The sequence below is a fragment of the Manis javanica genome, chromosome 2 (assembly GCF_040802235.1).
Source record: "Manis javanica isolate MJ-LG chromosome 2, MJ_LKY, whole genome shotgun sequence".
Lineage (NCBI taxonomy): Eukaryota > Metazoa > Chordata > Mammalia > Pholidota > Manidae > Manis > Manis javanica.
Genome location: NC_133157.1, coordinates 34,135,884 through 34,150,145, shown reverse-complemented (window position 1 = coordinate 34,150,145; position 14,262 = coordinate 34,135,884). Strand labels below are relative to the sequence as shown.

The 14,262-nt window shown below is 49.3% G+C and overlaps 1 protein-coding gene across 6 annotated transcripts in view; it reads right to left on the bottom strand.

Annotated features, from left to right (window-relative positions):
* Positions 1 to 8,061: 8,061 nt before the first annotated feature.
* PAX5 (paired box 5) overlaps positions 8,062 to 14,262 on the bottom strand; it is a 187,704-nt gene continuing 181,503 nt past the window's right edge. For all 6 annotated transcript variants that reach the window (XM_036996590.2, XM_036996586.2, XM_036996591.2 and 3 more), the window contains one exon: positions 8,062 to 13,274. In XM_036996590.2, coding sequence (XP_036852485.1) covers positions 13,198 to 13,274 — 77 coding nt within the window. In that variant the 3' untranslated portion in view covers positions 8,062 to 13,197. The remainder of the gene's footprint in view (positions 13,275 to 14,262) is intronic.

Below are 14,262 nucleotides of genomic sequence, written 5' to 3'. Positions count from 1 at the left end.
GAGATTGATCAAGGAGCATTTACTGGCTAAAGAAAGGAAAAAACAATCTGACGATTCAATTAAAAATGCAGGTCCTGACAGCAGTTCCCAGTAACCCCAGTAGGTTCATGATTTTTACTGTAATATCAGTGTTTAGTGTATTCCACTTCCAGATGTGTCAAGGAGTGCCAAGGAGGGGCCTGACAGGAGAAGGGCTGTGGGAACTCTTCTGGAAGGTATCACCAGGCAAGTGCTTTCCTCACGAGGAGTATGAGAACCTCCCAGGAACCTCCATCAGAACTCCACCCCTCCTGCTGGGCTGGCACTAGAGCCCACAGCCACAGTGCAGCGACTCTCAGAGACTGCTCTGGCTCACACAGCCTGGCTGAGCGTCTTGGCCCCACCGTTCACCAGTTATGGGAGCTGCGGGGAGATGTCTGAGGTTTCTAGGCTTAATTTCCTCAACTGTAAAAGTGAGAACTATAATAATTGGACTTACCTCCTAGGGCTAGTGTAAGGATTAAATAAGATAATGCACGTTAAAAAAAACCCTCATTATCAATTTATTAAGGAGTGGCAACTCTTTGAGGTATAAATATGACATGGTTTAATTTTTTCTGCAGCTCCTCCAAGCTATGCTACATAGAGCTATCCCCTTCCCTTTCCTGATAGAAAGGCAGAAGGACTTTTATTTACATCTTGGCCATATTCTAAAAGTTTCTAGTAAAGTCCACTGATTAGAATAGTTTCATTCTGAAATTTAACACTCAGTCCTGTTCTTTCTGAAACTCCAGTCTCAAACAACGCAAAGCTGGTATTTGCCCCTCATCCTCCAGAATAGCCTGGACATTTCTGTGGCTCCAACAGCCTGTAGAGAATTGAATTAGTTTTCCATTGCTACATAACAAATTACTGCAAACTCAGTGGCTTAAAACAACATAAAGTAATTATCTCACAGTTTCTGTGGGTCAGGAGTTTGGGCATGACTTAACTTGGTCCTCTCCCTGGGGTCTCAAAAGACTGAAATCAAGGTATTGGCTGGGGCTGCCATCTCATTTAAGGCTTGGGGTCCTCTTCCAAGTTTACCAGTTGTCAGAATTTGGTCCTTTGTGATTGAAGAACTGATGTTCTCAGCTCCTAGAGGCTTCCTGCCCTCCCCTGGCACATGGCCCTCTACACAACATGACGCTCTGCTTCTTCAAGGCCAAAAGGAGGGCATCTAATTCTCTGACCTCTAGATGCTCTTGTAAAGAAATCACTTGCTTAGCAGGCCCACCAGGACAATCTCCCTTTTGATTAAAGTCAACTGATCAGGTGATATAATTACCTCTACAGAATCTCTTCACCTTTACTTTGGGTAGTCCCATATGCCTCTCTTACCCAACTCCTACACAGAGTTCCTGAACATGGGGGATCTGACCCTGCTTCTTCTCCTTCCCCTGGTTCCCATTAGAGGTCATCACCCCAGAGCCTTCAGCTTTCAGATGTCCCCTCACTAGGGAGAGGCTCTTGGGGCAGGGTTCCAGTAGATGAGTACAAAGATGGCAATCACCAATGGTGCCTCCACAACTCACAAGGTTCACCCATATTTTTGCCCATTCTCCTTTCCCCTTTTTCACTAAAATGAGGACAGTTTACCAAATCTGCTGGCCAAGCAGATACCCATACAAGGAGCAAAATTCCAGTTTCTTCTTCAAAAGATCTCTAAGCTTTCAAGACATTCTGTTAAAGTCTCTTGATTTTGAAGAGTAGCAGCAACAGCTCTGTCCTCAGGACTCCTGGACCTGCATTTCCCCCAAGCTGACCATCTCTTCCTCTCCCAGGCTTCTTATGGGAAGGGTGAATGGGGGTAGTTACTGGATAGTCAGGCCCATTCTCCAAATTGTCATCTCTCAGCACTGCAGGAGGTGACTGGACCCGACCAGCAGAGAGACTCAAGAACTTCTGGCTTCAACTTTGGGCCTTACATATGCAATTCTGGAACAACAGGAAATATCCCACTAAGTACCAGTGCCTGGTAGACAGTTAGTGCCCAATAAATGTTAATAGACATTATTGATTATACAGGCTGAAGATCAGAGTGAATCAAACAGAATACTGCTGATGACAAGCTGTGGGACTCCTTCAGTTCTTCCAGGCCAGGAATACCCTTATTCTCCAAGCCTGTTGTCAGTTCAATAGACGGTAAGGAAAAAGGTGAGAATCAGAGAGCTGGGCAGGATATGGTCATGCCTTTCTTTTGCTTCAGCCTATCCATCCTTCACTGCCCCAGAGTTGGAAGAAAAAACTGAGTGAAGCTGAGATTGAAAGTCTCTGGAATTCATGGTGTCATGAAGACACAGCCTGGCTGTCTGCAGACTAACTTCCTCTTCTTCAGCATACAGCTAGACTACATTTCACAGCCTCCCTTTTCAGTTGTGTATGACCACGGGACTGCGTTCTGGCTAAAAGCATGTAAGTGGAAATGATGTATGCAATTTCCAGCTCTGCTCACGAACACCTCCTAAGGCATGATCCTCTATCCTCTTTCTTTTTTGCAGGCTTGATGCAGACAAACAAGATAACCTTGGAGGCCACACATTGCAGATGGCAGAACCAAAAGATAAAAGGAACCTGGATTCCTGAGTCATCTTGTGGAAGACTGCCTGCCTGACAGGAATATCCACACTTAGCAGTTATGTCAGCAAAAAGCAGACTTTTATTGTTGTAAGACAGTTAAGTTATAAAGCATATTTGTTACATCAGATGGCACTGAGTTAACTAATACACAAGTTCACAGACTAAATGATGAAATTTGTCTGCACCTACATTGTCTATGTTTTAAGAACTTGTAGGAGTTTCAGTTTATCTGCCATGCTCAATAAGGTATGCACAATGTTTTAATTCCACTTCACAGATAGGTTTTCTTTCCAGTCCCTCTTCAGGGGCCTTCCCTATTAAAAAGGCCCATTTATAGAAACTACTATTTAGTGTTTTTGGAACTTGTTATCCTATTTAGCAGAGTCTAAGTCAGGAGGCTTTGAACTCAGACAATTACTGCTCTTGATTAACAACAAGAACTGATGAGTTGGTCTTTCCAGTGTGCTAAGCAAATTCAGTGAAGCAGAAAATATCACTGAAGGGGAAACAATGGGAAGTGACTTTCTTGGCTACACTATGAGCTGTCGCGATATTTACACGTGTTTGTGGATAATGTAGGAAACTCTGCTGCTTGCATGCCCTTCCAGATGACACTGGTAGGCTTGAAATGCCATGTTTCCCACTTGACCTGGGCTCTTAACATCATCCTCTGATGGCAGGCAGCCAGGCTAGGGGAAAACTACAGATGGGTGAGTAGATGGGCCCAGGTACAGGATCTTGCACCACACCTTTGGGCTTCCTCTGGAGCCAGCACCAGGCCTAGTGATCAACAGGCAGCTCTGGTCCCTTGTTGGCAGACAGCTTGCTCAGCAGAAGCATGGAGGAGTGTCCATTTCCTCACACCCTCCCCAGAACTGGGTATTTTTTTTTAAAGACCTTTGTGAAGTTCAATCATGCTATTTTTAATCTTGGATTGGACATGTAATAATATTTAGTATGTCTTCATTTGTGAATGATCTAAGCATGTCTTTTATCATTTCTTTATTGGGGATAGTAGTATGTTTCATATAAATGCATATAAAATTTTAATATATTAAGGGCATTGGACCTCTTCATATTTCATAGGGTTTATTTTACCAAGTTGTCTTTTTTTTGTTGTAATTTTTTTCATACATATGGAAGTTAAAAAAATTAAGTGGTTAAATATTACCTTTTCTTTTAAGACTTTTCCATCTTTTAAGCTTACAAAGTCACATTCCATATGGTGGTTTGAGACATATTCATCTATAACCCCACTAGTTTTATTTAAAAAAATTTTTAAGTAACTGTTTAATCCACCAGGGGCTTATCTGAATGGACGATGTTAGGTGGGAACTCCAAAATCAAGGCAGTGACAAACTCAGTGTTTAGCAAGGACCTGTTTCCTACATCTTCCTATGTAGAAGGGATGAAGGAGCTCTCTGGGGCCTCTTTTTTTTTTTTTTTATAGTCAAATATACATTTCGAGGGGGTGGGTATTTATTTATTTACTTATAGGTATCATTGATATACAATCTTATGAAGGTTTCACAAGAAAAACAATGTGGTTACTACATTCACCCTTATTATCAAGTCCCACCCATGCCCCATTGTAGTCACTGTCCATCAGTGTAGTAAGATGTCACAGAGTCCCTACTTGTCTTCTCTGTGCTACACTGTCTTTCTCTGGGGCCTCTTTTATGAGGACACTAATCCTATTCATAAGGCTCTACCCTGATGAACTAAGCACTTCCCAAGGGCCCACCACCAAATACCATCGCACTGGGGATTAAGTTTCAATATGTGAATTTGGAGGGATGTAAATATTTGCTCTGTAGCCACCTTCCTCCTGCATTTAGCACTGAGTCTGACTTAGAAGAGGTTTTGACTACATTTTGATCTTTGGATGTAAAATTTTGACTATATAGCAGAGAAAACATCATGGCCACACTCACATTTGTCATTTGGAAAAGATTTCACAATGCATGACATATGTTCCTCACAACATGTTCGAAGTAAATGTTAGGTTTCCACTGTGCAGATGAAGAAACCAAGGCCCCCAGAAGCTAAGAGCCCACTTACCTTGGCAGACTGACCACCAAGGGCTGGGGCCAAGACTCCTGCCAAGGCTCTTAGGGGACCTTGTCCCTCTGCTTTTCTCAGAGCTTTGTACATCCTCATCCCCCTGCAGGTCACCTCTGCATGTAGCATGGGGCCTGGCTCCCGTGGGGGTTTGAGGAACAAATGGGCCTAAGATTCAGTCTCACAAGGCAGACCTCAGGCATCCCCCTGGCCTCTCTTTGTGGCCAGCACCAAGGCAGATGTGCTGCTGAAGACTTCTGCCCACGTGCCCTGGTTACCACAGGTACTCATGCTCCATACCCAAGGAGTGCAGGCATGAGGCCTCTGTCCCAGGAGAACAGGCACAGTAGCTGTGGCATCAGGGATGGAGGCTCCCGCTCTGCCTCACCAGTTCCCATAGGTCTGGGGTCCAAAATGATCAGTTCCAAAATGCTGCCACTTCCCTTTGAAGTTTATGCCTCTAAATCACAAGCAGTGCGGAGAAAGGAGCCGGGCCAGTTCCCCACCACTGCAGCATCCCTCTCTCCCTTAGGAGTTACTTTCGTCACCATCCATTGCCGAAATGAATGGAGGCCGCACAGCTGGCTTTATTAAATATGAATGAGTCGCAGCCCATGGCCCCCACGCGGTCACCTGCCCACTCCATCTCTGGCAATTACTGCACTGTACACACTGTGCCAAGGGGCGCAGCGGTCCCTGCTTGCCCTTGCAGACTGACACCACCCAGCAGGGGCAGGGCTCGGGTCCGCAGCTGCCCTGCCCCTGATGGAAAGCCACCTCTGGGCTTCCAAGCAGTGCTCAATTCTGAAGACAGGGACAGGGAACCTCCCATAGAAGGCTCATGGATTTTTGGGCTCTGAGCTCTGGTCAGATGTGGTCTGTGGCTTTGTGACCAAAGACTAGGTCTCCTGGCATGTGTGGCTTCTGAGCTCTGTCTGCATGTTAGCGGCGTGTGGGCAGCACCCAGACATTTTAGGTTCCAGGCAGTTTTGAGATTCAGCCAAGGTCAAGGTTAAGAGCATGTGTGCATGCACACACCAGTACTGAGCACACATTTGATGTGTGTTACCTTAACCCTCACAAACATCTACTAGATTGTAAACTTCCTGTTAGTGGGTTCTTGTTAGCTCTGTTCACTGCTGTGTCCCAGGTGCTGGGGACAGAGTAGATGCTCAGACACTGCTGAATGAAAGAATAAGGGTGTTCTGGGTGTTGCTGTTTTGGGGCTAATGAAGTTGGGGTTATAGAACTTAGCCAAGGTTCCACAGCTAGTGAGTATCCAAGATGGGAATCCAATGCAGGCCTGGCACAGCCATTGCTCCATCCTGCTAAGCCGGCCGGACCTGCTAAGCCAGCTGGTAGCGCGCCTTACTGGGGGCAGGCACTGCTCCTCTCACCTCAGCGCAAGCCACAGTCCGACGCTATAGCACACTGCTGTAGTTGCATGGATTTTGTTTTAACCCTGATTTCATCAGAAAAGCCAACAAAATTCCCCACAATCCCAGGTGGCTTTGTCAAAGATCATCTATGAAATTGTAAAAACAAATGAAATCAAATTCTTTTTCTGAACTTAAAAAATTATTTTTATTTTAGGAACCAATAAAATTATGGCAAATATTTACAAATAATTATCTCACATAAAGGTTACATAAAATCAATTCTTCACAAGTAACAGTCACTCATGAAAAGACACACAGATATTGAAACTACGCCAATCTTATTGCAAGTTTCTCCAACTAATCTAAAATAAAAGTGTTGCAGTCAACCATTTAACTTAGAATAAAACCACAAATTCCAGTGTTGACGAGAAAAAAAAGTTAAAAAATTAAACCAAAACCCCACCCTGTTTTCTCCCAAGTCCCACCCCCAGCCCCTGCCCTCGTCCCAACAAAAGAAAAATATGTCCAACATCTTTGGCAAATTGGCACTGCTGTAATTACATTCAAATATTATTACACACAAAAGCAACACACGTCACTAAGAAAAAAAACCACCAATATTTCAAGTCAGTTTTCTACTAGAAAAAAGAATACAAAACATACACATTTTTAAGAAGCATTTTTTTGTTTTCAATCCGTTGGAGACAGATCATCTCCTACTTTCCAAGGCAATTCCATTGTGGGTTTTTTTTGTTGTTGGTTTTTTGTACTTTTTTTTTTTTTTAACAAGTAAGCATTTATGCAGGCATCACAAACTTTGGCGGATACAGTAGATATGTAATTCTTTGATGCTGGAAGGGTCAGTCCCTAGGACAAAGCCAACTATCTCAAAGAATGAAAAGAAAAATCCATGTGTCTTCCTGGCAAAGAGTTCCATTTGCAATGTAATCTGCATTTCTACAAATACTCAATGTCCAAAGGCCACGAGAGGGTGAAAAACCAGGGCAGTGTCTTCCAGCAAGAGTCATGGCAAAACCCGGGTCCAATTTCCACCCTTGGCCCAAACTTGGAGGCAAGAAGCTGAGGCCCTCACTGGCCACTGCCCCACACTGTGCAGGCAGCTGGGGGCCAGGGCCTGCCTCCTCCTGAGCCCCCGGGTAAGCTGCTGCCAGGTCTGCTCACCTTCTCTGACCAAAGGCAAGGAGGGCAGGCAAGAATTGGCATGAGGAGACTCAGTGCTTTCTCTGAGTTTCAAGTATGTTTGAGGCGTGAGTGTGCATGTGTGTGCGTGTACACACTAATGTGCACGTATGGAGGGGAAGGCCAGATTTGGAGACTGAACTTTGCAGGGCATTTCAAATAGACTCAGGACTTATTTATTTTATTTTTTAGCTTTATAGCAATTAATTGGCTATTGATTGGTTGGGATGTTCAACTCTCCATTTCCTCTAATACAATAAAATAGTTTCATTAAAATGTATTCATGCTTGAAAATAAGGCAGCCATTAAATGGTTTCCTTTCTGTTCCACTCCAAGGGATATGCACCGTGTGTAAATCAAAAATCCATCATCCAAAATCACTTGTTCTTAATGGTGCTTTTAGAGAAGAGGAGGGACATGGCAACAAGCATGGTGATTTGGGTGGACAGCGGCAGGACTGGGTGGGCAAGGCTGCAGTGTGGCCTCCTCCAGCCAGGCCTCAGAGTCAGGCAGGGGGCATGTGACTCCCAAGTCATCTCTCACCCTGGAGCTTCACACACTGCCTGCCCGGTGCCACACTCAGAGCTGCCCAAAGCTGAAAGGGGGATTCCTTCCCTCTTTCTCCTGCCTACAGGCCAAAGGCATTACCTGAGATGACTCCATTTTAGAATTCATCAAGAGTCCCTCAAAATATAGATAAAACTGCTGCATTTTCTCCATGTGCTGCTTGGGAGTCTAAGATATGGAAGAATATCTAGACTTACTGAATGGTGGTTACATTTACTCCAACTCAGAGATGAGCTAAACAGGACCCCTGGGAACATGCAGACTGAAACACGAGAATGGCAGGGATGTGACTAGGAGGTCCCCTTTGGTCCAGGGAGTCTAGAAACAGGACCCCAGTGCTGAGAAATTACAGCAAATGAAAGAAAGACTGGTGCCTGCCTGCTTCTAGCAAGCAGCTCATTTCAGAGAAGCTGCAGACCCCTCATCAGGATAGTGGGCGGCCAAGGGACTTGTTTCTAGTCCTCTGCAGCAGCCCCTCGGGACCTGGCCGCCTGTGTGGAGGCACAGCCAGGAGCTGACAGAGGGGAAGTACAGATCAACACTGTGGTTCCACCATGAATATGCAAGAGGGAACCCTGAGGTTCGAGGATCTGAGGACAACAGGGGACAAGGGCTGAAGGGGCTGCCAGGAGGTGGGGCAGCCTGCTGGCTCGGAGTCATGGCCTAACTGTCCGACGTTCCAATAATGTATTTTGTTACCTTTTAGGAAATGTACTTGTCTTGGACCTCTCTGAGGCCTAAAGAACTAAGGGAATAAATTCTCCTGGAGCACTGGTGTGCATGCCTGGAAACCATCAGAGGCAGGCTCCTAGATGGGTGACAAGGTCAAGGCTGCACAGCCAGCCTCTCAGCAGGGCTTCTGGGGAGCTGAGCCAGCCCAGAACGCTGTGGGGTCCGCCCACTTCAGCCCAGGTTTGGCCTGTCCGGGAGCCTGGACTTTGCTCTACTCTTGAGGAAGCGGTGTCTCAGCCATATCTTGTTTCTAGGCATTTGTCTGGAGTGCTTGGTTTGTTGTTTGTTTTTAAGATTTGCTCCCCATGGCTTGGAGCTAAATTCTAGCTGAAATGTCATCCAGAAATAGTCCCAGGGGCTGCCAAAGACAGGGCAATGGCTCCAGGATGTGACTTCTCATAAAGGGATTTCACCCCTCAGTGCCCTGTGGCCACATCTGGGGCTCTGTCCTGCACATGTGAAAGGCCTGAGCAGCACTGACCTCCCCTCCAGGCCACAGTCTCCCCACGCCCTTCAGATGTTCCACCCCACCCACTTTCAAAGCTCAAACAGTCTGCAAGAGCCCAGGATGAGAAGGGAGGGGCCGCGGACCCAGGGAGACTGCTCTTGACACTGAGTGGTTGGACACCTCTCTCTGAGCTCACATCTCCCCCAGATCTGCAGTGCAGGGCAAGGAGGTAAAGAAGAAAGGGGGCATTGGACAAAGATTGGGGGTTACAAGCTGGTCACCAGTGGGGCAAATTTGGCTCACAGACATATATTTCTGCTTGTAAGAGCATTTTAAGAGCTTTCACACCTGAATGCTGCTGGAGAGGACACCTTGGCTCCCACCAGCCCTGGCCGCCTGCCCCTGGGGCAAGTTTGCTCCACCTGTCTGGCCCCGGAAACAGTTCAGGGCCCTTGAGATTGTGATGTGTGTTTCCAGGCCTGCGGGTCCCCTGATGGCCCGCTCAGGGACTCCTGTGTATTGTCACAGTGAGGCATGGAGTCTGATCCACAATGGGAAGAATAAAGAATGAGGAGGAGTCCATGGCACTGGAGCCCTGGACCCTGGGAGCCCACTAGGCCCGTATCCAGGCCCTGTCAGGGCTTCTGGGGTGGCCTTGGAAAAGCTCTGGTGCCCTTGGAGCCTCAGGACACAGCAGGGCAGGAGTCTGGGTGGAACTTCAGAAGAACTCCTGTGAATCTGGACAAAGAATTCACAGGCTTCAGTGTAACGGGGATCAAGTTGGATCAGCAAAACCGCCAGCCCCCGGGTCCCTCCTACAGGCCAGCCTGTGGCTCCCTGTTCTCCTTTCTCATTGTGGGTCTGGGGGTTTCTAGGGGATTGAAGGGTGTCTCTAAGCCATCCACTCCCATGACAGGAGCCCAGTTCTGTGAAGACCGAATGGGGCTCAGAGATCTGACAGGTCACTTGACGTCTATCTTGCACGTGAGCCCAAATCTCAATTTTCCCACCTGTAAAATGGGCATTGTGATCTTCGTCCCAGGGAACGGTCAAGGATTGCAAGCACCACACAAATGTCAGTGATGAAAGGGCTAACCCTACCTGAGGTGCCTTGGAAGTACAATGTTGGATATGATATGTCATCAAAGTTTTCAAGGCTGGAGCTAGACTTCTGGTAGGAAAACTGTTCATAAAATCCACAATGTCCTTTTCAAAAAGTCAGAGCTGGAACACAGGGTTGAAGGCCCATGGAGGAACACCCCAGGCTTCCTGCCACAACGCTGGTGAATGCCCTCACCTTCTGTTGCCCATTCACAGTTCTCTGGCATCTACTCAATGATTTGCATCCTTTGGAACCTTTCTCCCCAAGCTTCCGGGCAGCTGCATGGGCAGGGTGGGGACTCCTGAGTCGGGGAGAGCAGATAAGTGTATACGAGCAAGCACGTGCATCTGCCTACTCTTGGCCTTCTGCCTGGCAGCCCAGGAATCAAGAGGTGGTCTAATAAATACAAATGCAACCTGAAGACCAGCAGAGCCTCAGGGGAGAGAGGAAGGACATGGAAGAGACTCAGTGCAGGGCAGGAGGAGGCACAGGATGGGTGGAGGGGCACACGTGGGGCCAGGTGAGCTTTGCCAAGGAGGGATGGTGTGCACTTTAGGCTGTCAGTTCAGGTAAGGCTGACCTTCTTCCAACAGCCTGAGACCACAAGGAGGGACCAGCACCTAGAGATGTGGGTGCAGGAGGCCAGGAGACCTGTGCTGCACACTCTGACCCTACCCTTCCTGTCAAAGGGAGAGAGGGAGGCCGGGAGAGGCCAGGCAGCATACCTTGTCCGCCCTGCCTGGCAGAGGGAGGCTGGAGCCAGATCAGCCCTACTCCAGAGGTGGGCTCCAGCCCCAGCCAGCTCCCTTCCTTGCCCAGCAGGCTCCAGGGGCTGGGTGTGCCGGCAGTGAGCATACTGGCTCCTGCCACCCCACCCTGGGGGATGGGCCCTCTCAGCAGTTCCCATAGCCCAGGACACCCCATCTGGGCAGTGGGTCCAGAACCATCTCCCACTGCCCTCACTGTCAACTTCCCTCCCCAGGGAAGGGAAGATCAGCCATGTGCCAGGGCTCAGGGGACTGAATTCCAGCCCCACCTCTGCCAGTCACTACTTGGGGACTCCACCTTGCTGAACGTCAGCTTCTTCTTCTGGCCCACCACCTTGTAGGAGTGGTGTGAGGAGAACACTTGGTGGTAAATAGAAGAGGTCTGCTCTGTCTCCCTGCATGGCTCTGGGCTTCCCCAAGCTGGGCTGTTTTCCCTGAGGGGAGCTGGACTAAGTCTTCTGCAAAGCTGCCTCCCTGCCCTCTGGCTGTTCTGATGTCCCGTCTGGTCCAAATATTAGCAGGACTCTGGCGCCTGCCCCTTTGTGCTTGCTTTGAAGAGGAAAGCCTGCCCCAGAGGAGCCTGCCACAGACCCAGCATCCTGGGAGAGGGGAGGGGAAGCAGGGAGCTCTCAGGTGACCCTGCTGTACCATGGCAGCTGAGGCTCAGAGAGGTGAAGGGTCTTGTATGAGGTCCCACAGCAAGGCAGAGGTGCAACCAGGACAAGACCTCTCAGGCCTGATAACCTCAAGTGGGGGTTCTCTCTGCCCCAGCTCTTTGCCAACTTGGTGACATTTCAACATTGGGGACACTGTCACATGAGATGGCAAAGTCCACTGTCATTGCTGTAATTCAGCCCAGATTTGGATGGGGCCTCCACCTGGCTGTTTTGAGTTGACAAGAATTGAGGCCCCAGGCAAAGACATGGTGGGCCTAGCAGCCCCATCTCAAGCCACTCACAGTTCACACACCAGTTCCTCACTGCCAGTCCCGCTCCTCTTCCTGGAGGCCTTCCTCTGTCCCCCAGATCCTCCCAGGTGGCTCTTTCCAAGCTCCCCTCGAGGCTCCCAGGGCCCTTGGCTGTGGCCTTGACCATCATGGCCCCTTGCATCCACAGGTAGATACATACTACACAAGGTGAGGCATCCGCCCCCACCTAGCACCTCCATTCCAGCTGCATTCGAGGCTCCACAAGGACAGGGAGGGGCAGATCAGAGGCTTCTGGCTGACTGCTGCAGGTGTTTGTGGTCCTCAGTGCAGGGAAAGCCCTCTTTGTTAATCACTGTATACATGGCAGGGACAGATTGCCCAGAACCCACCCGCTGGCATCCTGGAGGGTGGGAAAAGTGTCCATGGTGGCTGTCCAATGTAATTTGGGCCTGGGAGTGCCTCAGAAAACACATCCCAGTTCAGTTCAGCGGATCCAGGGTCTGGGGCATCAAGAAAGGCTTAGGCCGTTCCTTGGACCGTGATCTCCTGGGTCCCGTCCAGCCCTGATGTCCAAAGTCCACAATAGACAATATCTTACTTTAGAACTGTAGCTGAGGAATCTCACAGATGGTTCTCTTTGAGTCCTTTGATGTGGAAAAGAGCTGCTTGCACTGCATTAGGCCCAGGGAAACAGAGGCAGGAAGCTGGGGCATCTCCCCAAAGTGTATTTCTCTTGGGGAGGGATTTTTGGGGAGGGAGGGTCTCTTGGAGCATAAACACCCCAGTGGGACTCCTAGTCCAGAGAATAAAGAAGTAGCAGTGAACAGGAGGCCAGGCCCTGAGGTGGGCATCGTCAGTCTCAAAGACAGCTCTAAGCCCACCTGCAGGTCACCCAGGGCAGAGGGGCTGCTCTGTGCACAGGTCTAAGATGTCCTGTGACGCATCAGGAGTGCTGGATGTGTAATGGGTGGGCAGTCCGCTCAGTTGGACCCTCAGGCCCACAAAAAAGCAAGAAAGTATTTACATGGGTGCTGCTGAAGCAACAAAAGCAAGCTTTCCCTCCTTCCCAGGCCTGGGGCAGGAAGACAGTGGGTGGTCAGACAGCTGGGGGACTGGCAGGCTGGGCGGGAGCTGCAGCTAGCTGCAGAACAGTCTGTTGGTTTGTGGAGACCCAGTCGCCATTGGGAAGAAGCTCACTGATTGATCAGAGGTGGACCTGTGTCTGCAAGTCCAGCAGCCCTGCCATAGAACCCCCGAGTCCCTGGCAGGAAAAGTGGGGAAAGGAGCTTCAGACAAGTGGGGGGTGGCTGGGCACGGTCTGATTGGGCCCCTTGGCTGTCTTCAGAAGGGACTGGGAGGCTATCGCCCTCAGTGATATGTGTCTTAAGTGCTTGGCGCCTGCCTGGCTCCGAGGGTCAGTGACGATCATAGGCAGCAGCGGCTGCAGGCGGGGCGGCTCCTCGGGCGGCAGCACTGTAATAGTACGGGGAGCCTGGAAGACACAGAATAGGCAAGGAGGTTGGAGGTCACTCTTGTGCCCACAGCCTCATACCGGGACCCCTTTTCCGCCAGTGTCTCCCACCTCTGTCCCTTCCTCTCTCTCAACCCATCTAGGTCACCATCCCCTCACCAAGACCTCTGTCTCAGTCTGTTCCCTAAACTTCAGGCCTGATCAGGGTTGCTACCTGCTCACAAGATTTCAAGGCCTTCCTAGAGTTGGGGTGAGCAGACTGGAGCCCTTGGGTCAAACCCTCCCTGCAGCCTGTTTCGGCCAGTAAAATGTAGTAGAAGCTGGCCTTGACTGTTCGTTTCTGTGTGGTCTGTGGCTGCTTTCTGAGGCAGAGCTGACTATGGTAACAGAGATCGTATGGCCTACAAAGTCTAAAATGTTTACTATTGCACCCTTGACAGAGCAAGTTGCCATCTTCTGACCTGGAGGATGAAAAGTCAACCCTTCTTTGGTCAGCCTGCAGATGTTTGTGCCACAGCCCTGCCAGCCACTCTGGGGGCACCTCTCATAACCACTGCCCTGCCCCAGACCCCAACACACACCATACTCCAGGAAAACAAAACTCTTCAGAGCTATCTCAAATATACCATAATGTAACAGCACCTGCTACTAGCTGAGCATTTCCTCTGCCCTACACCATTATGTCCTTTACATATGTTGTCTCTTTTAACCTATGGCATAGGTAGAGCTAGCCCTTTTATCATACCCATGCCTCTGTGACTTTTCCTAGGCTCTGCTTCCTGCCTGGAACACCTTGGCCATGTCTTCCCTTTTCCTGTCTACTAAACTATTCCACCTCCTTTAAGTCCCTGTGCCCCTGTCTCCTCCCCTGGGAGCCCCCTAGCCTGAGCTCACACTCCGGTGCAGGCTGGACCACGTGCTCTGATCACTTGTTTCTGTGCTTCCTCCCTCACTGCTGGGCAGAGCCCAACAGAGGCAGGGGCTGGGCTCTGCTCTTCTTGGTGTCCGT